The 24,424-nt window shown below is 39.3% G+C and overlaps 1 protein-coding gene across 1 annotated transcript in view; it reads left to right on the top strand.

The window, feature by feature from the left end:
• Positions 1 to 22,874, top strand: part of LOC126298990 (mucin-3A-like) — a 258,596-nt gene extending 235,722 nt beyond the window's left edge. Inside the window, exons 5-6 of the mRNA XM_049990613.1 lie at positions 8,503 to 8,621; positions 12,377 to 22,874. Coding sequence (XP_049846570.1) covers positions 8,503 to 8,621; positions 12,377 to 19,519 — 7,262 coding nt within the window. The 3' untranslated portion in view covers positions 19,520 to 22,874. The remainder of the gene's footprint in view (positions 1 to 8,502; positions 8,622 to 12,376) is intronic.
• Positions 22,875 to 24,424: the final 1,550 nt, after the last annotated feature.

Raw genomic sequence — 24,424 nt, forward strand, 5'->3', positions numbered from 1 at the left:
AAATGACAGTGCTCTACACTTAAACTGTTTCCTCACCAAATATGTATTACCTTCTTAATCTTCAGTTAGGACACATCGTCGTGTGCAGACAATAAATAAAGAGTATGTCTTCCTCCAAGTCGACGTCCATTTCACTACATTTTCTAAACCATTCTTTCAATAATATATATTTTGAATAATGTTGGCCCAAGACATCAACCGATGTAAGGCTCTTATTTACAACGAAATAACAAGAAAACACAGTCTTAACTATCCTCACGTCATCTAACCGGTTAGCATCCCTAATAATTGCCGTTTGCAGCACAGCTAGTAGATGGTGAGCGGTCCCCAAGGACAGCTAGACACACTGCCTGCTGCGTTTACCACAGTTGATGAAGTATATGTAGCTCATGATTTTTTGAAGGGGTCACATAGATACTCAGTTGTGTTAAGAACCGAGAAACGAGCACTTCCAGCCATTTTTCATCCAAGGCCTATTAGCATGGAGAGAGATCCTGTTCTTCAGAGAGAATGTGTTGTGGATGAGTGAATGTGATCTCTGAGGATGAATTCATAACCAAGTTAGTCAAGACAGTTTTCCATACGAATTAATGATTCTAGAGAATACTGCATGGTAGTTTTGCCGATTCTGGGACAGTCTGCATTGTTGCCAGATCTCCCCTCTGCCGACAACTTTCTCCCTCCATTTCCCCACCCGCACTCCACCCTTCTCCCTCGATTTCCCCACCCACACTCCACTAGGCCACTAGGCCTATTCAAGGGCAGTTATCCTATTAGTTGATGATAATGGAACAGCCTGCATGATTGCCACATTTCCCCAAGATAGAACAAGGTCAAAGGTTCACAAAGATGGCTGCCCAAGATGACTACCTTTGAGGATTGTCCTATATGTTCACCAAAATGGCTATTACTACGATGGCGCAGTGGACATAGTCCTATGTAAGAACAGCTGTAAATTAAAAAGAAATCCAAGTAAGATAGCTTATTTATTGGTGTTATATTGTACGGTCCATTTATTTAAACATTTAGGTATGTTTTGGTGCAGTCTAACAGCCTCATCTTTTAACAACATGTGTGTAGTAGTATATTTAATTATTGGAACATTATATACGCACTGCAAGTAGTAAGGTCCATCCATTGAAGAATGTAGAAATATTCATTATTGCAGCGATTTTGTGCACTCGTGTAGTAGCGCAACAATTTTTTGACTGCTGCCTAGAGGTGCTTGACGCGACCACAGCGGCCATGAGAGAGCGAAAGCGCTGTCCAGATAGCCTGCAGGCGTAGTACATGCCTCTTCCATCCGTCGCGAAAAGAAGGTCTGCTGCCACTATCTCCCCCAGACGCCCACCGTCCATGACCGCTTATACCCCAAGCGTCTGCAGAACGTCCACCCAGAATCTGATCCTCCCACACCCTGTTCCTGCAGAATCGATGTATGATTTATTATATGGCGGTAAGAAAAGAGGGTTGCTATCCTTTCAACTACCCAGTTTCAACTACTTTCCAACGCCAACCAGTTATCCACTTTCAACTACTTTGCAATGTCACCATCCAAAGGCACATGTAGATTAGCATAAAAAAGGGACTCTTTTGTTTTAGGATTTTTACATAATAGCAATCATGCAAACAAATATTCTTATACAAGATCTTTATTAAGTTTTGCATATACATTTACACACAGAAAACAGCTCTTCCTATATTTGTGTTTGTTGTGAATACAACAAGATCCATCTTAATTTCTTATTTAAAATTTAAATCTACGTCGAAATCATCTAATTCATTTTCCAGCCAGTTAAGTGACAAATACAGATTAGGTATCTTCTCTAATTCTAATATCATTCTGATTGTTTTCCCATGAACTATCTCTTTTATGGCTTTAACAATTAGCTCCGTTTTTTCTCACAATTCTTCTAACCGAGACCATTCAGGGATTTTAATTTTGCGGTTTATTTTCTGTGTTACACTACTGCTAAAGCATTCCACATCCTCTGGGTTTACGCTACCAACACTTGTTCTCCAGAGTCTTGCGGAATTTCCACATATCATTTTAAGTTTACAATTTTCACCGATGAATGTTTGATAAATGTTATTGTGCAATCAGTTTTAAACACTGAAAATGGTTTTTATGTCGCTAGTTGCACAATGTCCAGTCCACCACATTTATGTACAATGTAGCCATCCTTTTAAGCAGATCCAATTGGGAATGGATGTTTGTAAACAGATTTTTTTGTGTATCTTTTAATATAGCGAATTTCAACGGATCCTTTGGCTTCTGCAAATCCTCCAATATCTGACCACCTCCCAGCGCTATTTACAGTAAATGCTATCTTTTATTCCACATTCGTATCCAGATGTTCACATGCACTGTGTTTAAAGCCTTGCTCGTACATTTGCAATGACTTGTTGTTTTTCCAATAGTAGTTTATATTCTTCTCTTATACCACGTGTTTTCGTCATATACTACATTTTCATTGCATAATAGATTACTTGCACTTAAATGAGTAATTTCTTTAATAGGGAATAGTTTATCTGTGTTCAGTACATTTGTTTGTTTTCTTCTTAAGATCTCTGGAATAACATTATTTGTGAGGATGAATCCTAATTTAGCAATATCTATATTTGACGGTATTGTAGAAAACAATGTCCTGGATTAAAAAAAACATATTTTTCTAGCTTTAACATAACACTTCCATACAGTACACATGTCGTCACTGTTGGATTCTGTGTCAGCAATTTACGTATAGTTTACAGATAAATAATTAAAACTATAGGCACACAGAACATAGTTGGTAATCTTTTTTTCGGTCTTGATTGTTTGGGAGGCTTATTTTTACACCACTCAACTTCTGTGTATTCTTATTGCCCCATACAAAAATGGCAGACTACTGTTAAAAACAATGCAGAAACTGTTGTGTAAGCTATCTGATAATTTATCCAGCACAGAAGCGATTGGCACAGAGCACAATGGGACACTTTATAAAAACTGTTTCTTGGCATTTAACACACTTAGACATTCTTCCACACGGTCGAAGAGACTATCCATTTGTAGTTATAAACTGCAGTTTTTAGTCTATAATACCATGTACTTTAGCTGAGGAAGACATGAAAGTTTTTCATGGACACATGTCTGGAAATTTTATAAAATCGATTAGATGGCTACCGACAACTTAAGACCTATGCATCTGGCATACAAATTTGAACTTATACACGTTAAACAGTCTACTCCAACTGTGTCATCTTTGATCAAAATCACATTGCTGCTTCCTTGGCACCCTCTGCGCACGCTGAAGTAGTGCGTTGAAGTTACGTAGTGGCTACACATCTCCGTTCTGATCGAAATCCCCGCTAAATATTGTGTTACATCCAGCTCCATAAGGTAATAATTGTCTACAAAATTTCTGCAATATCCCAAGGAGTTTTTCCATTAGTACAAACATTTTTGTGGTATAGCCACAGAATTTTTATGTTTCCTCAAAATGACAGAAAACTGAAGAATAATGATAAATAACAAGTTTGTATGTCAAAGCACAAGACTAGAAGTGAACAAAGCAAATGGTAACCATTTTACCAATTTTGTAAAGTGTGCTGATACCGGTCTATGAGAAATGTTTACGTCTTCCTCGGCTGAAGAACATCGAATTACCAGACTACAAAGTACGGTTTATAATTACAGAATAGATGGTGTGTTCGATCCTGTGGAAGACTGTCCAAGTGTATGAAATGCCAACAACGGTATTTATAATGTGTTCCACTGTACTCTGTGTCAATCGCTTTTGTGTGGTGCAAACTATCAAACAGCTTACAGAACAGTTGCTGTGTTTTATTTAACTGTGTTGTACAATTTGAGTACTGGGGCAATAAGAGCTCAAAAAAGTTGGCTGGCGTGGGAGTAGGCCTCCCAGACAATCATGGCCCAGAAAATATTATAAACTACATTCTGTTTGCTTATAGTTTTAGCTATTTACCTGTCAAATATATGTAAATTGTTAACAGACTCTAACAAAGAAAACATAAGTATTATGCAGAAGTGTTATATGAAAGCTAGAGAAATATATTTCGTTCAATCTGGGACATTTTTCTCGACAATTCCGTCAAATTTAGATAATGCCAAATTAAGACCAATTCACAAAAATAACGTTATTCCAAAGTTCTTAAGAAACAGAACCAACGTGGTGAACAAACGTAAACTATTCCCTGTTGAAGAGATTAACTCTTGAAGTGCAATTAGTGTATCATGTGTATCCAAAATAAAACTGGATTGGAAGGAATCGAAGGCAAAAAACCAAAAGTGGAGTATTTGACTAAAAAAGTCGCTATAACAGAAGAATCTAAACTGTTATTTTAAATAGAAGAACCCACTTCAGTTGGGCGAACTAGGTTTATATAACACTTTAAGCACAGTGTATGGAAAAATCTGCATATGGGTGTGGAATTTAAGATATCATTTATTGTAAATAGCAATGGAAAGTGGTCATGTGTTGGAGAGCTTGCAGAAATGAATAAATTCGTATATATTCACTGTATTAAAGGATATACAAAACATATGTTTGTAAACATCCATTTTCATTTGGATCTGCTGAGAGCGGTTGGTTACGTTATATCTGAGAGTGGAGGACAAGATGTTGCGCATCTAGCGATAGAAAAGCCATTTGCGTAGTTTAAAATGGATGGTATAACAATTTTTATCAAACATTAAAGTTGTTAACTTAAAATTCAATACGCAAGTTCCACAAGAATGTGGAACAGAAGAGTTGGTAGTGTACACCCAAGAAGATATGAAATATATTAGTGATAGTAAAAAATAGTAAGAAATAAAAGGCAAATTTAAGATCCTTGAATACTCTCTGTTATAAGAACTGCAAAATGTAATAGAGCTGATTGTTAAAGTCATAAAAGTGATAGTTTACAGGATTATTGCGGTACTGCGTGACCACATAAAAATGCTGTTACAAGAAACGTCCCTACATGTGTTGATAAACAGATCATGTGACTTGCGGTGTCCCAATAATTCAATACTACTACACACATTCCCTTAAGAGTTGCGATATGTACAAAGAAAGTATTTTCAACATCATAAATCGTATCTAATTTGTTTTTCCTGTAAATCGATGTGTCAGCTCCTAAATGTTTTAATAAATAGACTATGCAACATGCAACTGTCAAACAAGCTACCTTACTTGAACCTTCTTTTTAATTTCCCGCCATTTTTACATTGTACTATGTCTACTGTGGCGTCATAATAGCATCCATCTTGGTGGATTTGGACAACGCTTCATGGGGGTAGCCATTGTTGTGCCCCTTTGGCCTTTCACCATCTTGGATGGTCGTCTTTGGGAAATATGGCAACTATGCAGGCTGTTACATCTCCTGTCAGTAAGATAACTGCCCTTCAAGTGGCTTAGGGGAATGAGGAGAGGGTGGGGTGTGGGAGAAGGTGGGAGTGAGGGAGGATATTTGGCAACTATACAGACCATCCCAGAATCTGCACTGCCACCATACTACAATGGTAACATTCCTAGAGCTATAACACTATTTCTACCACCTAGCATTCATACAACAGTGGTGTATGTGTTTCGTTCCAGCAGTTTTCGCTGGACATTTGGCCATCTAGCAGTTCTGAGAAACAGAAAATGTTGTTTGCCAACGAAGGCTGCTAGTCGAAAATCAGTAACCCTCCAGTTGTGGCACTGAGGAGCAAGTTCAGGTCTTACCTACCAGCAGACACGTGGAGTGAACGCAGACACCTCCTATATGCTTCTTTACACACAGCAAGAACTTGTAGGTAGGTAGATTAGGGTTTAACGTCCCATCAACAATGACAGCATTGGAGTAGAGCACAAGCTTGGGCTGGAAAAGGATGGGGAGGGAAATCGATATATTCTTTTAAAAGGAAGTATCTCTACATTTATCTTAAGTAATTTAGGGAAATCGTGGATAACTTAAATATGGGTGTACAGACAGGGATTTGAATAATAGTCCCCACAAATGCGAGTACAGTGCTAACCACTGTACAAAGTAGTGCTCTGTTGTGGCAGCCTATTGTTGTTGCTTTCTGATGCATAGAGATTCCACGGTAGTATGTAGTCTGACTGTTAGACACTCTCGTATTCAGTCGTCACCTTGTACATCAACTGCAAATAGAGCTTCGAAATTTTCACATCAGTTATTTACAACACTGCGTTTAATCAATTCACGATACCTTTCACCACAGAAGTACGCAAAAAGTCCATAAACAGGTTTGAAATGCTGACTCATTGTGCCAAAAGCTGATGATCATCACTTATTACAACTTAAACAGCTTCCTAATTTGTAATATCACGGAGCGAACTTCATACAGACAAAAATTTAGGTATCCCCAAATGAATATTTGACTATGCAGTGTCGGACCACGACTGGAACTCAGAACCTTGTTTCTCGCAGCAATGCTTTTAACGACTGAGCTATCAGATATGATTCATTACCCTCTCCCAAAGATTAAATTCTGTCAATAATTCTCTTCTAAATTATAGATTTCACAGACTATTAATCTATCAGTCTTATTTACATATACGTCTTCGGTGCACGTCCCGTACAGGTGAAATGAACGAAGGGTTTTTAGTCGAATTGGTCATAATCGTGCGACTCTATAGTGTAGAGATTCGCAATGATGTATGATTTTTCATAATAACACAAGCGAATTTTTCCTGTGTTGCAACTGTATTTTGTGTGAAAGTTGCTACATCTGTGTAACGTATTAATGTTTGTATTAAATTGCAGAGGATCACTGAGATAATGCACTGCCACGGATGAAATTATACGATAATAGAAGCAAAAACGACCCAGTAAGCATATGTCCGCAAACTAGTTGTTTGCGAAACAACTAAGAATGTGGTGGTGTGATTCGCCACTGATTCAGTGCCAAGCACTGTCGTAGCTAGTAACAACATATCTAAAAGCTTAAGTTTTCGATTAAGGCTCCACCTAATAAGTCTCAAATTTCATTAATGGCCCATGGTTTTGCTTTGCAGTGGATGACGGAACACCGGCACAGTTTGTTGCTAACGTACATCGACAAAGATAATGATGATGTTTGGTTTGTGGGGCGCTCAACTGCACAGTCATCAGCGCCCGGCATCGACAAAGAGGATAACGCTTCAATATAGTCCATCCCGGATTGGTCTAGTAAGCCCTGTACCTTGTCCTCCGAGATAACACATTTGTTGTTATCTCGCAAACTTGACCGATTTTCTTGGTTTTCAACTTTATGCTACTCCATTTTGTCCCAGAATTATCCTCGGAAGTTTTGTTTCTTGTTTTTTGATGTTCTTAGTTTGCGATTTGCCACAAATGACAGGATTTCCACATGCGTAAAGTAGCTCTGTTTTAAAAGTGTATAATAATGACGTTGTTCTACCTTTTGTGACAGAGATTTTTTTGAATCTGTTTAATTCCTATGGCCTTTGCAGTTCTGGAATTCTTTCTTTGTTAGCTTCGCGGTCGAGCCCTGTTGAAATCTCACTGAGACATGTTAATTTGGCCATTTGAGAAATTTACTGGATTCTGATGATTACAGGTTGATTGTTTCTGTAATATATTGGATCTTGTAGCGTAATATTTTGAGTCGAGTTTGCCGCTATTTCGTGTAGTTTCTCTACAGAATATATTGCTTGTTGGCTATTATTTTGGAGGATTGCAATACCATTAGCAAATAATAGAGAAGAGGTGACTTTTGTTTAGAGATGTCTGTCGTATTTATCACATTAGATTTATTTTTCATTATTAGTATTATTATATTGATCTAACATTTAATTTGCAATTGGCTATAATTCTGCACTTAATGGTTTCGTAGCTATCGTAATAATTATATAATATTCGCTTTAAACCATTTCTGTGACTCTTGTGACGCTGATCACCTAAAACGGCTGCTAACAAACAACTATAGCTGCATTTATTCGACGGTTTGAACATACTCGTTGCAACAAGTACGCATACCAAAGGCCGTAGCTCTCAACAAAGTTCCCAACTAACTTATAAACATTTTAAAAACTTTCAGTTCACCCTCCTGCTTTTCAGATAAGGACGCACTCTTTATCACTCTCTAAAGAATAGCTTTTGAGGGTATAACTGCAGATATACTGGATCAAAGTTACATATTAGTTCTCACAAAACAGCATTTTAATGCCCTACTGCTGTATTTTCGTAACGGTGGATCCTTGGCCACACGAGAGTCAGCATTCTAATGGTACCAGGAGGGTAAAGTTAAAGCAATATATGCTTATACAGAAGGGCACTAAACCCCTCTCTACTGTCCTACGCTAAAGGAGCAGGGCTTGCATAAAGGTTGTTGGTACAGTTCTTTTCCCTCCCACACGCCATACGTTGTCCTCCGGAGTGCAGACACAGGTGTAGACGTAAATGTAGAATTATGACTCTTTGTATATGTGTGTGGCTCTAATTTCTTACTGTATTGAATGCGAAATATAAAAGTAGCAGTTCTCTGATGGTAATTCTAATTTGCAGGCGTTATGGGTCGGCCAGGTGTGGACTTCCCAATATTGCCTCGAATACCTAGGACAACGTTCAACTGCCGCAGCGTCCCAGGCCCCGGATACTACGCCGATATGGACACCGACTGCCAGGTGAACGCCCACTTCACTGTACTATCTCTTTAGCTAAACTTCCTGTGTTTCGTACTCTCGTATTTTATTTAAATGGCTGAAAAATATCTGTTTGTCCAGTTTTTTTCTGCCTCTTGCCCGCAAATTTTAATCCGGAAATGTGTTTACAATATGCGTCACTGGAGTAAGGTTTCCTGTCAAACGAACGTTGGTGTAAATAAAAACTTAGCACCATACGTAAATTTCGGACAAACTCCAACAGCACAAAAACTGAGAAATAATTTCAGCAAATCACTCCAAGACGCTATATTGCAACACCTAAAACGATACTTGGGAATGGCATAGTAGCCGCAACGAGACTCTTCTTAAGTAAATAACTAATAAATAAAATAACTGTGCAGAAGAAACGAAATACACATACTAACACATTACGTACGGAAAAGTTTTCTCATTTAGAAACGAGCAGAATTCACCTGACACTAATAACGGTAAATGCAGTGACGTGCGACCTAGATGTATCCGACTGGAGGAATTTGCATTGCCGGATTTAAGTTGATAACTGGAAGAAAAGTGAAGGTGTACAATTTGAGGATAAAAAGCTGTGCAGCAATATCCTGAATACTCCCCGCAGTGACTCATGGAATGAGAGGATGTGACAAAGGCGTATAGGACAACACTGTCTCGACGTACTTCCAGAGGGCTGCGCTACGTACTCCTGCTTCGTTTCATTGTCTTTCTTCCATGTATTCCATATTGATATTTAAAAACACAAGTACAACACTATGCTCACAATCGCCTGTCACATTCATTCACCGATCAACACCTGACACTTCTTCACAGATCAGAGGAAGGCAATGACAAATCACTTGATCTATAATGTTGCCAGCAGGAAAGTAATACTGCAATCCCACTTTGTTCCCAACTCCTATTGAGAAACCTAGAGCTACAGACTATCCCAAATTCATATTACAACTGGGATTTAATAAAGGAAGTTCTACGCAGAAATATACGCCCACAACATATCAGTTTCCATGTGACGAAGGAAACATGTTTCAAATTTCGCAGGACTGTTAACATTTTGCAGTGGCCGGCCGTTGGAAGTCTCCAGCAGAAATACTGAACCGTGCTGTCTACATAGGCGTTCATAATTGCGAAAGAGTTTCTGGTGCAGGATTCTGTGCACGAACTGATCTCTCCATATGTCCCATAAATGATCAATGGGTGGCCAAATTATGCGCTCGAGTTGTCCAGACTGTTCTTCAAACCAATCGCGAACAATTGTGCCCCGGTGTCATCCATAAAAATTCCACAGTTGTTTGAAAACATGAAGACAATGAATCGCTGCAAATGGTATCCAGGTTGTCGAACATAACGATTTCTAGTCAATGATCGATTCAAATGGACTAGAGGACCCAGTTCGTGCCATTAAGGAGCAACCACCGGTTTGCACAGTGCCTTGTTGACAACTTGTGGTGTCTGCGCCTCCCTAGAACCCTGTCATCAGCTCTTACAAGTTGAAATCTGGACTCATCTGACCACGCCACGGTTTCCCAGTCGAATAGGGTCCAAACGATATGGACACAAGCCCAGAAGAATTGCTGCAGGTGACGTAGTGTTGTTAGCAAAGGCACTCGCATACGTCATCTACTGACATAGCTCATTAACGCCAGATTTCGCCGCTCTGTCCTAACGGATGCGTTCGTCGTACGACCCACACTGATTTCTGCGGTTATTTTGCACAATGTTGTTTGTCTGTTAACACTGACAGCTCTACGCAATCGCCGCTGGTCTCGATAGTTAAGTGAAGGCCGTCGTCCGCTGCGTTGTCCGTGGTGACAAGTAATGCCTGAACTTTTGCATTCTCGGCACACTCTTCAGACTATGGATCTCGGGACATTGAATTCCCCAACGATTTCCGAAATGGACTGTCCCATGCTCCAACTACCATTCCGCGTTTAGAGTCTGTTAATTCCCGTCGTGCGGCCATAATCACGTCGGAAACCTTCTCACATAAATCTCCTGAGTAGAAATGACAGCTCCGCCAATCCATTGCCCTGTTCTATCTTGTGTACGTTATATTACCGCTCTCTGTATATGTGCATATGGCTATCCCATGATTTTTGTCACCTCAGTGTATGGCGACCGTCAAAATTTTTGTTCAAGAAATAGAGTAAGCACAGTCTAAAATACCTGTTTTCCACTAAATCATTCATGCCGCACATGAAACCTGACCTACTATTACAGGGGTCTCGTAAGCAAGCCACGTCACACCATAAGGAAAAGTCTGAAGGAGGAAAATGTCAGGACCCTGGTAGCGCAATATCTCGGTCCATCCACCTTTCCCCAGATATTTCATCGAGGATTGGGAAAAAGCACTGGCACACCTTTCTGTTTGAGCAAATTTTCTTCACAAATGTCTAATGGCATATCTTCCAGAGTTCCAGAAAATTATGAATCTCTGACCCGTTCAAACCATAAAAGACGGTAAGTAAAGTTGTCCTCAATCCGACGACTGCAGTGCTTTATTGGGTATGATTTTGTCGTCGGTGACTAGACTTGCTTTCTTTCGACCTCTGAACTCCTTTACTCGGCCACCTGTTGGGGGACCTTCAGTTCAATGTGGACTCCGAACCATGTTGAAGCTTAACGTTTTTCACTTCAAGTTACCGCATATGTAAAATTAGCGGTAAATGTCAGAAAAAAATCCTGGGACCGACCGAGGATTAAACTTGAGACTTTCGGGTGTGTAATCTGAAACTTACACAATCTTTGATTTATTTTTTGCTCCCCCCATAGCCACACATTTCGCTCCCAATATTCAGCTTCTCGATATGGCGTTCACCGCAAACTAAAATTATAGATGAACTTGCCTCCTCTGTATAGTAAATGAAAGGTTGTTGGACTGAAATGATTCTCCTGACTGTCAGGATTCCTTCTTTTTATGTTAAGTAAAACCTAAAAAATTAAAAATCATCTTGACGCTAAAACGCTTCTTGAGTCTTGAAAAGTTCGCCGGCCGCAGTGACCGAGCGGTTCTAGGCGCTTCAGTCCGGAACCGCACTGCTGCTACGGTCGCAGGTTCGAATCCTGCCTCGGACATGGATGTGTGTGATATCCTTAGATTAGTTTTAAGTAGTTCTCAGTCTAGGGGACTGTTGGCCTCAGATGTTAAGTCCCGTAGTGCTTAGAGGGGGGGGGGGGGTCTTATATGCTTTGAGGCATTTTGAAAACTTGTTGCTTTTCGTGTTATATGATACGGAAACGAAACTGAAAATATTCTTGAAATTGAGATTCTTCTTGAATCTAGCTAGCTTCTTGCTTTATACATTGTATGATATTTAAACAAGTCAAATTCTTAATGAAACTAAAATTCGTCAAGGCCCTCAAAGTACTCTTGCTTTATATACAAGGAACTATTGCCACCGAGATATGATAGATAGCTTCTGCTTAAGAAAACAAAAAAGGCGTCATGCGATGTCAGGTGATCGTATTGTGCATACACTGAATGTGCTTAGCCAGCGTTACACAAAATTTACGTAAAAACATCAATATTAGCGCGGGAGTTAAAAATGTACTTCGATTTGTTTTTCTTGTAAAAAAAAATGTCGGTTTCTCAGTATCAAATTTCACTTCAAAAGTCCCTTCTACAACCACTAGAACTGTGTAATAAGAACTATGGATCTCCGTGAACATTTATGCCCATACTATGCAAATCACTACAAATTACGTGAGGGAGAGAGATGTATATGATTGACTTTGACTTTCTCTGCCCGCAGGTATTCCACATATGCGACGGCGGCCGCAAAATCTCGTTCTTGTGCCCGAACGGGACCATCTTCCGGCAGTCGCACCTCATCTGCGACTGGTGGTGGACAGTGGACTGCGGTAGCTCCAGGGAACACTACGAGTCCAGCGCCGAGACGACGTCTGACGAGCGCAGCCGCTACGTCGAGTCGGACTCCTCGTACAGCGAGCAGTCGCCGCCTGCAAGCCGCAACGACAGGTTGCAGCCACAGCAGGCACCCCGACCACAGCCAGCCATTCCTCAGAGGCAGCCAACTCGCCCGAGGCAACGCGACTCTTTCGAGAACCCTCAGCAGAACGAACAACTGTATTATTCTGAACAGCGACGGCAGAACGGACAGACTCAGCACAGGCAACAACAACACCGGGGAGGCAGTGAGTCCGTTCGGAACATAGCACCGAGCTCTCCTGTGCCGATCGTATCAGAAATTCGTGACGCCGACCAAAGACGAAGAGATCAGAACTCGTTCTCCAAGCAAACAGAAGTGGAGAAACAATCGAAATCGTATCGCTCAACTACGTACACCCCACCAAACGCTCTGCGGGAGGGCAGGAATACTTACAACAATTTCGCTCTTAACACGACGTCAGTTAGTGACAGGGAGAGACAACAGCCCGCAGAAACCGCTTCCTTCGTCAACAGCAGAAGGAACAATGGCTCTCGGCCGTACGAGGTCGTCCAGAGGAACAACGTACTTTCCAACGTTGACGTGAAGGATCGACCAACTCCTGATCAGCCAGGCAGCAGCACAGGCGAAGGGCCACGTCTACAGACGTCGACAGCAACCAGTGTGCAGCGGAATGCTTTCGCTTATTCGAGGAAAGTGCAACCGTCGATTTCTGAAAGGAGGGATGGAAGGCTTCAAAGCGTTCGATGGTCCAACGGTGAATTTCAGACTATTCCAACCACTGTCGATCTCCCGCCTACGAGGCGACAGGGCCAGCGCAGCTTCGAAGATGGGCATACAGAAAGCGGTGGGATCTCGGTCACAGAGAGCTCAGTCCGTAATAGCAAGTTAGGCACCAGTAAACAATATGTGGAGCTGGACAGGAGCAAAATATTCGACTCGAAGCATGGAAACGTACCGCAGTCTCCGACCGAGCGAACGGTCACACCGATAGTCGTCCGGATCGCCAATCCCAGTACAGCTACGTGGCAGTTCACCACTGTGGCGCCGGAAGACTTACCTATAACTGATATATACCGGCCGACCGGTACTCCATTTACTCTTGAAGACGAGCGTGGCGGGAGGAACTTCTACACCACACCGAGAACTGAGATCGCTGAAGAAGATTATGTGACCATAAACAGAAGGGCGGGAATTGCACGAAAAACTAACTTGCTCGTCTCCGGCACAGTGAGTGTTACGAAGCCTGCCGAAATTAATGTCGCCGCTGCAGACGTCACTGAGCCAATAACAGACGTTCCGATCACCGATGTTAACCCACCGAAAGAATTGTGGTTCACCCACGAGGATTTCGCATTTATGAGCACCAAAGCCTCGGATGATTTTGACAGTACTCATATAACACCGCAACCAGGTACTGTAAGTACTCCCACACCTACAGAAGCATCCTTTGACGATGAAAAACTAGTAGAAAGAAGTGAAACAGGACATACAGCGGCAGTTTTTGTAAGTTCAAACAATGACCAGTCTGTTCCAACGATAATCAACTGTTCTGGTCTGCCACATGACGAGGGAACTGACCCAACAGGCGTTACATTGAGTGAAGGTTCAGGCAGAGAAATTAATAGGTCAACTGCCCCTCAAGCGACTGGCAGGTATGCCTTTGATGATTACAGTACTTCTGAACATACGACAGTAGGAACAGAATTATTTGAGCCTAAACAGACTACTGAGAGAACCTTCAGGACAGAAACAATTAGCCATATGACAGCTAGCAGCTCAGATTTATCGCTTTCAATCACTGAAAATAAAAAATTCTTCTATGAAAAAGAGTTAACAACCGACTCCTCCTTCGACAAAGAAGTATCACCCTCACTGTGGAACGAAAGGCGAGCATTATCTTCTGTTGCTAAAACTTTAGATTCAAGTCACGCAGAAGAGCCTCCTCTGAGCAACCAGTCGCTCGAGACTGATTACATTTCGTCTGAAAAATCGTACAGTTCGGATGGAAAATTTTCAGATTCCGAAGACATAGAATCAAAAACAACTTCTTTACCAGGTGCTCAGAGGGCTGTTTCGAGAGGAATATTAGCACCGCTTCCTCTATCTGATGTTACAGGCAAGGAATATCAGCCTCAAAGATATGACGTGCAGTATGATGTAACAACTGCTCCCAGCAATAAAGAAGACATTTTCGATTCGTCAGAATCCTCTCATGCTAGAGTGACTGAGCTGTTCACACTAGTGCGGGCAGCTACTGTTAGTACGGCGGAAGAAAACCGAGAAACAAAATACGATGTTCCTGTAACGCCTGCATATGAAGCAGATGCCACCGAGTCTCCCACATTGCGTCCTCCTGACACTTACGACACAGATGCCGCTACTGAGAATGCCAGTAGAGCGGATACACCACTTCTGACAGCGACAAATCCACCTGCTATGCAATCTGTCCTTCCAGTTGAACCACTGATTAATTCTGAAGTGCTAGGAGCCTCCGCTGCCGCCACATCCAGATACGAGAGCAGGGACGCCAAAGAAATTTCGCATCCTTCAACAGCAAAAGATGCACCGCAGGAAACTACTGATAAATCAACTAACTCTTCCACAGCCGCAGAAAGTGTTGCATCATTTAGAAGAAAAATTTACCATAGCAAATCCAGCAGTGCAGATTCAGTTTCAACCACCAGCGCACCCTCCACTAGTCCCAGATCTAACAGGTTGGTTTCCAGTAGAAAATCCGTTATATTTGTCGACGGTCCCAGGCGGCGACTTACGACTACGACGACGACCCCCAGTGTGATTCAGCGAGTCTTGTCGCTTAGGCAGAAGACTACACCACTGACAATTCCGCTCAGGTCTGCAGCTGCAACAAAATCCGTTACATCTAAAACCACGCAGACTTCAGAACATTTATCTAAAAGTCTGCTTCCACCTAAAGTGCAAGGCCGGTCCGAAGTGAAATCTCACAGGAGAGGGTCGCAATTGGTCACGTCACGGACAGCTGTCGAAAGTCGGTTCAACAAATCACGTTTAAACATCCCTCCGTCAAACAGACCAGACACCCTGAATTCATTGGCTGTTTACTTTGGACTTCCCGAGACAGAAATGGAGGAGTCTGATGTTTCAAACAGGATCACAAAAATGATGAATGATCTAGTTAGCGAATCAGTAAATAAGGTGAACACTTCTACGAAGGAGATCCCAGCACAGCTCCCTCCCCTGCTAACTCAACTTACAAGAGACTCTTATTCTGCTTTATTCTCGTTGACGAGGAAAATGGCTGATATGGATGAAGTACTTGGCTATGATGGGAATAACAACAATGTGAATTATACAGAATACTTTCGTGAAGGTAAAGCATTTCATTTGAATGAGACGCAACCTGGAATAGAAAGTTTACTGGCCAAAAATTTAAGTGTTTCATTGGAGCCTGGCAATGGTTTAGCTAAAGAGGATGTACGTGGCTTGAGAGAACTAGCTCAAATATTCAGCAGAGCTCTGACAGCATACCTCAAAGATCCAACAGATTTTCGAAGAATTCTGTCAGAGGCTCGCCCAACAGAGCCAGCGAATAACTCTTTCGAAGCTGAAATGACAACACCATTATACGAAACTACAATAATTTCTTTAATTGATTCACTTAAACCCGCCGCTAAAGATGATGATGAGGTACTTGACTTTTCTGATGTTAACAAAGCGCCTACATTAAGGCTGCTTAGTTCCACAGTCGCACCATTGTTTGATTCCTTGGCTCATGCAGCAACAACATCAAAACAGAGAGTAGCAGGTAGTGAAGACTCAAACTCGGCAACTGCCTCCAGTAAAAGTGAATATACTGCCACTGAGTCTGTCTCTTCCGGAACAGGACAGACAACTACAGTTTCTTCGGAAGTAGTGCACGAAAGCCTACGTGACGAGGAGACTAATTATAATTTTCTCACAACCAGAGATCCACTTGTTGATCAACAAGCCACAGTTGTAGACAGCACCAATGCAATTGCGTATGAAGTAAACAACTTGTTTGTCACAGAAACTTCTACCAGTGAGACTGTGAATGATTATACTCTGTCTCCAGGGACCCAGAAATATACAGGACTTGCGTATGGCCCCACAAACTATACACCTACAGCCAGAGCACCCAGAAATCAAACCAAATCACGCTTTGGGGGATTTCAAAACAATAACGTTCAGTTTCAAAAACCTAATACGAGCGATGAATTAGTGTACGATCTGATTGTAAATGAAGAAATTCCACCACTTTCAAGAGTATCTCCAACTTACAGCCTTGGTGGGAAGGAAGTAACATACATTTTAACAAATAATGAAAACAAAGATGCTCTTCCTACAACTTTAACGGATTTGGAGGCTCTTAAAACTGAAGGAGCTTTCACGCTGACAACCAGAGCATCATTTGACGAATTAAGCACGTTGCAAGATAGTGTGATACCTGAAGAGGTAAATAACTTAGCAGTTACAACAAGTAACACTGTAGTGAGACTTAAGGAGGAAAACAGGCTTCTGCCCAAGGCAGGTGCTGGGTTTTCAACCACAGTTATTGATGTGAATGCATCAGGAACACCATCAACTCTTGAAGCCAGCAACACAGTTTCAGTACTTCCACTTGAATTTAGCAACAAACTTGCACAAAAGAGCATATCACAGTCTGATCATGTTAATGAATTTGGAAATGGTGATGTATTAAAATCAAAACATACTCAGGAAAATACCAAAGGTAATGGTGAAGAATCTCTTATTGTTTCAGGTACTTCAGGTTTTGGTACATCATTAAAACAACAATCTACTTTCCAAAAGACAAGAGCAGGTAAACAGAATCAATTGGAAATAAATTATAATAGTTCTCAAACTAATGATGAACTACATGATTTGAATCAAGATAAAAATAGATATCCAGTACATACAGATTCATCAGTTTTGAAACCCAATGAAATGACTGAATTACTCATAGATGAAAGCAGTATGACTAAAGTGACTGCAATGAATATTACACATACTGCATCGCATGAAAGGGAAAGTATGGGAAAACAGTCACACACTGAATCAGCCAAAGCTCCTAATGTGGTATCTGACAATAAAGAAGAACTTAGTTCACTACGACAGCTCCCTGATACGGAAGTTACTCAGCAAGATACTCCATCACAGGAAACAGCAACTCTGTCGTGGGAAGACTATGATGCTACAGTTAAGCAGATGGATGCAATGAATCTGAGGGGAACAAACAGTTCACCAACCATGCAGAGAATGGAGAATGAGAAAATATTGCCCTTAGAAGATAACAACCAAAAACCTGTTTCACAAAGTCCCATGACTAAGACCAGTCCTGCACTTATTGGAGGTGTAGTAAGAAACATTCAAATTGATGGACCTGGCAGAGTGTCTGTCAATACCTTTACTTCACCAGCTCCTCAGAAAATGGAAACAATTACTAAAAGAACACAGAAGTCCAGATCAGACAAAGAAATGACTACAAACAGTCCAAAAGTTACTATATCTTCCAGAGGATTTTCATTTGCTACAACAGTTGATGAAACGAGAGACATTTTAGAGCGAGGCAGGGCTTCATTGTTACAATCCAGTATGAGTTCCTCAACAAGAATAGACATGAGTCCTGGTGAATCAGGATATTTAACAACAGAAAGAAAAGTTCAAAAACTGAATTCTGAGTCAAGAACAAAAGATAGAGAAACTGTCAGTTCTGAATCACAAGATAATACACACGACTCTACACTTAAGATGGTGAAGGATAATTTATCCACCAATTATTTCACTGTCATTACTGACATTAAATCTGCTACACACCCAAGCCCATTAACAAATCCTGTGGATCTATCAGAGTGGGAAAGCACAGATTCAAAATCTAGTGGAGCCATAGATACCCAGAACCTAGAACCCGTTCCGCAAGAAAAAAATTTTGATGACTATAGCTCTGTTACTATGGATCCAGCAGCTTTGCCTCTCATCACAACTTTGGAAGCCCCTGTTTCCATTAACCAGCTGCACATGAAACAGAATTCAGTAAATAATCATTTATCACAGACAGGTAAACAATTAAATGTGCTCACTGATCATATTGGTGAGATATCTAGTCCATTGGGTCATGATGGAATGACAACAGAATTAACTCCAGATTCTGAAGTTACTACAGGAATCTTGTCTATAGAACATAACACAGATCATTTTATGTCTAACACACAACCTGTGACCATATTAGAAACTAATAAAGATTCCTCACTAATGGGACAATTAAATGACAAAAATGACATCTTGCCCAGTACACCTATAACTATTGCTTCAAGAAAAAATAGAACTATTACATATATGACACATGAAGAGAAAGAAACACTGAATCATTTGCAAGAAATCTTTTCATTAGATACAGCAACTGTTGCTAAAGCTGGGAAGTTGTTCATGGCGCTTAATGAGACAAGTAGACATGCACTTATGGAGATGATGAAAGAAGCTGCATCTAATTCCTCCATGAGGGAACTTGTAGTGGTAGTGGTTAATAAGAGCTTGAGTTCCATGGATTTTTCACATGTAAAGAAGCATTCCATCAAGAACCAAAGCAATCTCCCATATGATGAAAATATGGAGCCACAAATGCAGCAGACATCTACAGAGTATACGGCACAAAAGAATATGGAAAATGAAAGAAAGCACTTAAGAAGTGCCAAAGGAAGCCAATCTCTTACAACTACTGAACCTCCTGTCACTACATACCATAGCAAAGACAGAAAGTACCGACGATTTAAGTCAGTTCCAATGCCAACCATGAGTGTACTTGATTTGATCACTTCGAAGAACCATACTTCATTTGATGAAGTTCCTACTTCAAAGCCAGGTGTAGTAGATCATTCTCAGCTCTCTGCATCAGTGAGTGAGCCAGAGGAAAATGTCAGTTCAGAGGCAGATACACGAGTTGTGGAATTGCTACGGTCCCTTTACTCACTGGCTGCAAAGTGGGGTTAATGTAAAATAAGACTTTAAATGTGGTAAACAGTCCCAATGTACAGACCTCGTCTTTGAAACACAGTATGGCTGTATGCTTACTGAAGTGGAAGTAAGATAGGCAGTGAATATTTTATAGTGGTTTCTTTGATCATGACTGTACATTATTATAAGTGAGGCACAGTTTTGTGTAACTAATGATGTGTATCAAGCAAACCATGATTCTATGTTTTTGATTAGGTTCATTGTTCACATTTCTCCTTGTATAGCTGTCAGTCAGCTGAGTGTCTTGAGCAGTCATGCATGTACAAACATTGTGCTTCAAGTAATACCACTTACCTGCTCATGAAGAACAGTGGAAGCCATTTAATCAACCAAGTGTTGTCTAATACTTAGACTAACACTGAAACATCAATTATATGAATACTTGTTTGCAAGAATACCAGTGAACAAGGAACTTCATTTGTATAAGTGTAAGAGTATGATGTTTTGTGTGTGTGATGTAATAAATGCCTTTATTGTACGAAACTCTGGTCTTTATGCTATTCTAAATACATGTAAATTTTTTAAAGTACCACAGACAGCCACAAAGCCAAAAAAAATCTGCCAATGTATTGGTGCAAGCATTACCCAAACATTGAACAAAGTGTGGTTTTTTGTTGAAATGTGCTTCTATTTTTCAGTATTTACAAAGCAATGCAATTGACTTAAGTACTAACTTAACAAACTGTATTTTATATCTCATTCAATTAATGGTATGTCGTATGCCAATATCACAATATAAGCTGAAAAGCAGCTACGAGGAATTCTGGTATATTATGAAAATAGTTAAATATGGGTATTTGGATAATTGAAATTTTCAGCTGTCATGGTGTTCAAACTGTGGAAAATTTAGGGAAAAGTATCTACAGCCTGTAAAATTAAATATTGAACCACATTGTCCAAATTGTCGAAAGTGTCATGTTGCACAATGGTGTATTTCATCATTTTTCATAAAATATTAAAAACTTTACGAATTTTAGGAAACTAGTTACTTCCTATAACTGTTTTACTTCTCTCAAAATTCAAACTTTTTCTTCCATTTATGTAGCCACTGATTTTGACAATATTTTTATTTTTTTAATTTTTGCTATGCAGAGATTATGAAGTTTTGTTGCACAACAGAATCTTCATCAAGATTGTTGGTAAATGTCTTTTCTCCCAAATGCATTTTAAATGAGAGTTTTTACATTCCAGAACTATTTATTAATTACAAGCTCAGGCAAAATCATTGACTGCAGCTGTGTACATAAAGTGTGAATTAATTAAGAAAAGCTGTTGCCCATACAACTTCAAGAGATAACAGATTAGCAAAGAAATAAATCATTACTTCCCTCTTTTATTTCAAGACAGAAATGGTTGAGGAACAGGAGATTTACATTAAATGTATAGCTAAGGTTTTACATTTTTCTACAAAATTAATTAAACCAATAGCAGAAATGTGTTTTCTAAATTAAATGTTGTTGCTGCAAATAGTACATAAACTGCAAGGGCATCCTTTATGTTAGTACATGTACCTCCATAGATGAAAAATAATATTTGTTTGGGACAATTGTACAACAAAAATTAATTGTTTTGGAGGGTACCAATAGTTAGTCTTCATAGATGAAAATAATATTTCTATGCAACAACTTTACAACAAAAAGTAATTACTTTGGAGTGTTCCAATGGTCAGAGAAGACAGCTAGTTATTTGTATAAATCTTATCAAAAGTTTACTCAGTAAACTCTTCATGGACATTTTGCCCTCATTACCTGCCCCAACCAACACCACACCCTTTACCTCTCTAATGTCACAGTAAAAAGGTATTCTAAAAATGTTGAGACATTTTTCACTATTATTTTTTTCCAGTCAACAACTTTAATATTTTACAATAATTCACTTCCATAAGTTCACTAACATTTTCAAAAGCCTTTATTACTCAATCCTGGTCATGTAATAGTAGATATTCCTGGAGACATTTTCTTCCACTGTTACTAGCAGAATCCTTGCATGCCTCTTCTATTGTATCCTAAAACATCTCTGTATACTCAGTAATTCACAGAACCTACTTATTTAATAATAGGGTTTAGGACATTTAATATGTTAGATGAAAGTTGCCATGAATTTTAGGAGTTCACACTTTCTTTCTAAACAACTGTTTGTGTTACACCACACATTATTCTTCTGTTATAGTTTGCACTTTTAGAAGGTTTGAACAACAAAGAATTCATACTTTTCTCATTGGTATCTTTGGCCATCAGTTTCCCCTCAGCCACATATATATTGTAAGTTTTTTCATGTGTAGCATACTCATTGTATTTAGCATACGCAATTTTCTCAGTGTAATCAGCATAGCAGTCTGTATGGGAATGATAAAAGCTTTGCCTTTTATTTAGCATAAAAATTTAGGAATGTACGCTCACAGTTATTCTCAATGCCATGCATAAACTAAACAGTGGAACCTATGAGGTAGTATTTTAGTCATTGTTACTACTTTCCACAGGCTTATTTATATTTTGCTTCTTTCAGGTCATTTTTACTTTATATTAAATTATGTTTAATTTCCTATTTCCTTTTGATCAAAGTTTAATTTTCTGGCTGGCAGTTTGCTTCCTTTAATATATGTGCATATATGCCTGAGACTTTTAAGAAGCGAGCAAAATGAATTTTATGCTCAATGGTCTTATACTTTCATCATCAACAGAATATAAGACATTATCTTTATTCATTATAATGAACAGTTATGTCTTATTATTTATTTCACACAAAAGTAAGAAATTTTACTTACTTGTGAGGACATAGAACTTTAGAAATACTTTTTTGAAAATTTTGTTGTGTTCTACTACATACAGTGCTTATTCCAAGAAAAAGAATTATATACAGTAGTGACCAACCGCTGAAATGTAAGCCATACTTGAAAAAGAAACACTTCCTTGAAACTGATAGAGGGAAATAGCTGCTTGAATACTGTATCAGATATGCTTTGGAAACTGTTTTAGTTAATCACATAATTCTGCGGTAAGCTCAACACAGTTTATGTTGCAGTTATAAAATCATAATTACAAATCTTAAGAAACTGTGAATAATTTTGTTAGCCATAGATAATTGAATTCTTTATATTTCATTCAATCACTGTAACATTATAAATCACTAGCTGAAGATGTAAAAAGATCTTTGTACTTAAGTGATATATATGTTGTGAATTTTATCTGTTTTATATGTTGAAATGATGAGAGTGGATGTTTAATACATCTTAAACAAAGTAATTTTTGTAAATTGACTGAAATATTTTCTTTTTACATGTAAAGAATTGTAATATATTTTCAGCTAAGAAAAATAAATTGTGATTTTACTACTTTGTCTTTTATGTTTATTAAATAGTGTACACATATGAATCCACATTTCATGTTACATGACCCATGGACCTTGCCCAGGTGAAGTGGCTTGCATGAATCAACAATACAGATAGCTGTACCATAGGTGCAGTGTCAGGAAAGAAGTATCTGCAAAAAGGTCAGGCCACCCTGTGGTTCATAAAAGGGGTAGCAACCCTTTCAGTAGTTGTAGGGCCAACAGTTTATGTGATTGACTGTTCTCGCCTAACAATACTATCCAACGTGGCCTTGCTACATTAGCACTAGAAATGTTTGAAAGCAAGAGGAAACTACAGCCATTATTTTTCCCAAGGGGATGTCTTTTACTAAATGGCTTAATGATGATGACATCCTCTTTGGTAAACAATTCACACTCAGATTTCTAGACAGAAACCATTCAGGAGAATGTTGTCAACTCATAGTCTATAGATCAAAGAATGTCCCTAAATTGGGTAGTTAGATTAGAGAATTTAAAAAGGGAAATGTTTAAGTTGAAGTTAGTTATAATGGGAATAAGGTGAGTACAGTGTTACAAATATGAACTCAATCAGGAGTAATGTTATAATAAGTTGAAAGAATATTTGATGAGATAAAAGAAATTATTCAGAAAGTTAAGAGAAACAAATAAATAAATACATATGAAATCCTTATATAACATAGGAGAAACTGGATGTAACTGATGAAATGAAAAATAAATATACTAGTGTAGCATATGAAATGCAGACATCTTAAAAAATTAGACTGACAGACAGTGCAGAATGTCTAACCATAGCAGGAATGGTTATACGACAAGTGCAAGGTTTTACAAGCATTCATAACAGGGAAAGATAAGATACTGCCTATAGGAAAAATAGAGAAACCTTTGGAGAAAAGAGAAGCGACAGTACAAATATCAAGAGCTCAGGGAATTTGACAGAGCACTGAAAGACCTAAAAAGAAACAAGGTTCTTGGAGTAGACAATGTTCCCTTAGGATTATTGAGATTCTTGGGAGAGCCAGCTATGACAAAACCACCCATCACTCTGACTGATGTGCAAGATAGGTGTGACTGGCGAGACACTGTCAGACTTCAAGGAGAATGTAATAACTCCAATTTCACAGAAGGCAGGTGCTGGATAGTACCAAACTATCGATTTAACAAGAAATAGTTGTGCGTTTCTCTGCGAATGGAACAATTGATAGAATTTAACCCTCAGGAAGGTCAGTTTGGGATCTGGCGGAAGGAAGAAAATGTAAAGCAATACTGGTACTTCAACATATCTTTGAATATAGGTTCCAGAAAGGCAAACCTATGCTTGTAGCATTTGTAGATTTAAAGAATGGTTTTGATCATGTTGACTGGAACATAGTTTTTGAAATTATGAAGGTAACAAGACTAAAATTTAGAGAGTGAAGGTTGTACAGAAACCAGACTGCAGCTATAAGAATCGGACATACAAGGGAGCAGTAGCTGAGAAGGAATTGAGACAGGGTAGTATCATTACTTCAGTTTTATTCCATCTTTACAACAAGCCAGCAATAAAGGAAGCCT

This window comes from Schistocerca gregaria, chromosome X (assembly GCF_023897955.1).
Source record: "Schistocerca gregaria isolate iqSchGreg1 chromosome X, iqSchGreg1.2, whole genome shotgun sequence".
Classification (NCBI taxonomy): Eukaryota; Metazoa; Arthropoda; class Insecta; order Orthoptera; family Acrididae; genus Schistocerca; species Schistocerca gregaria.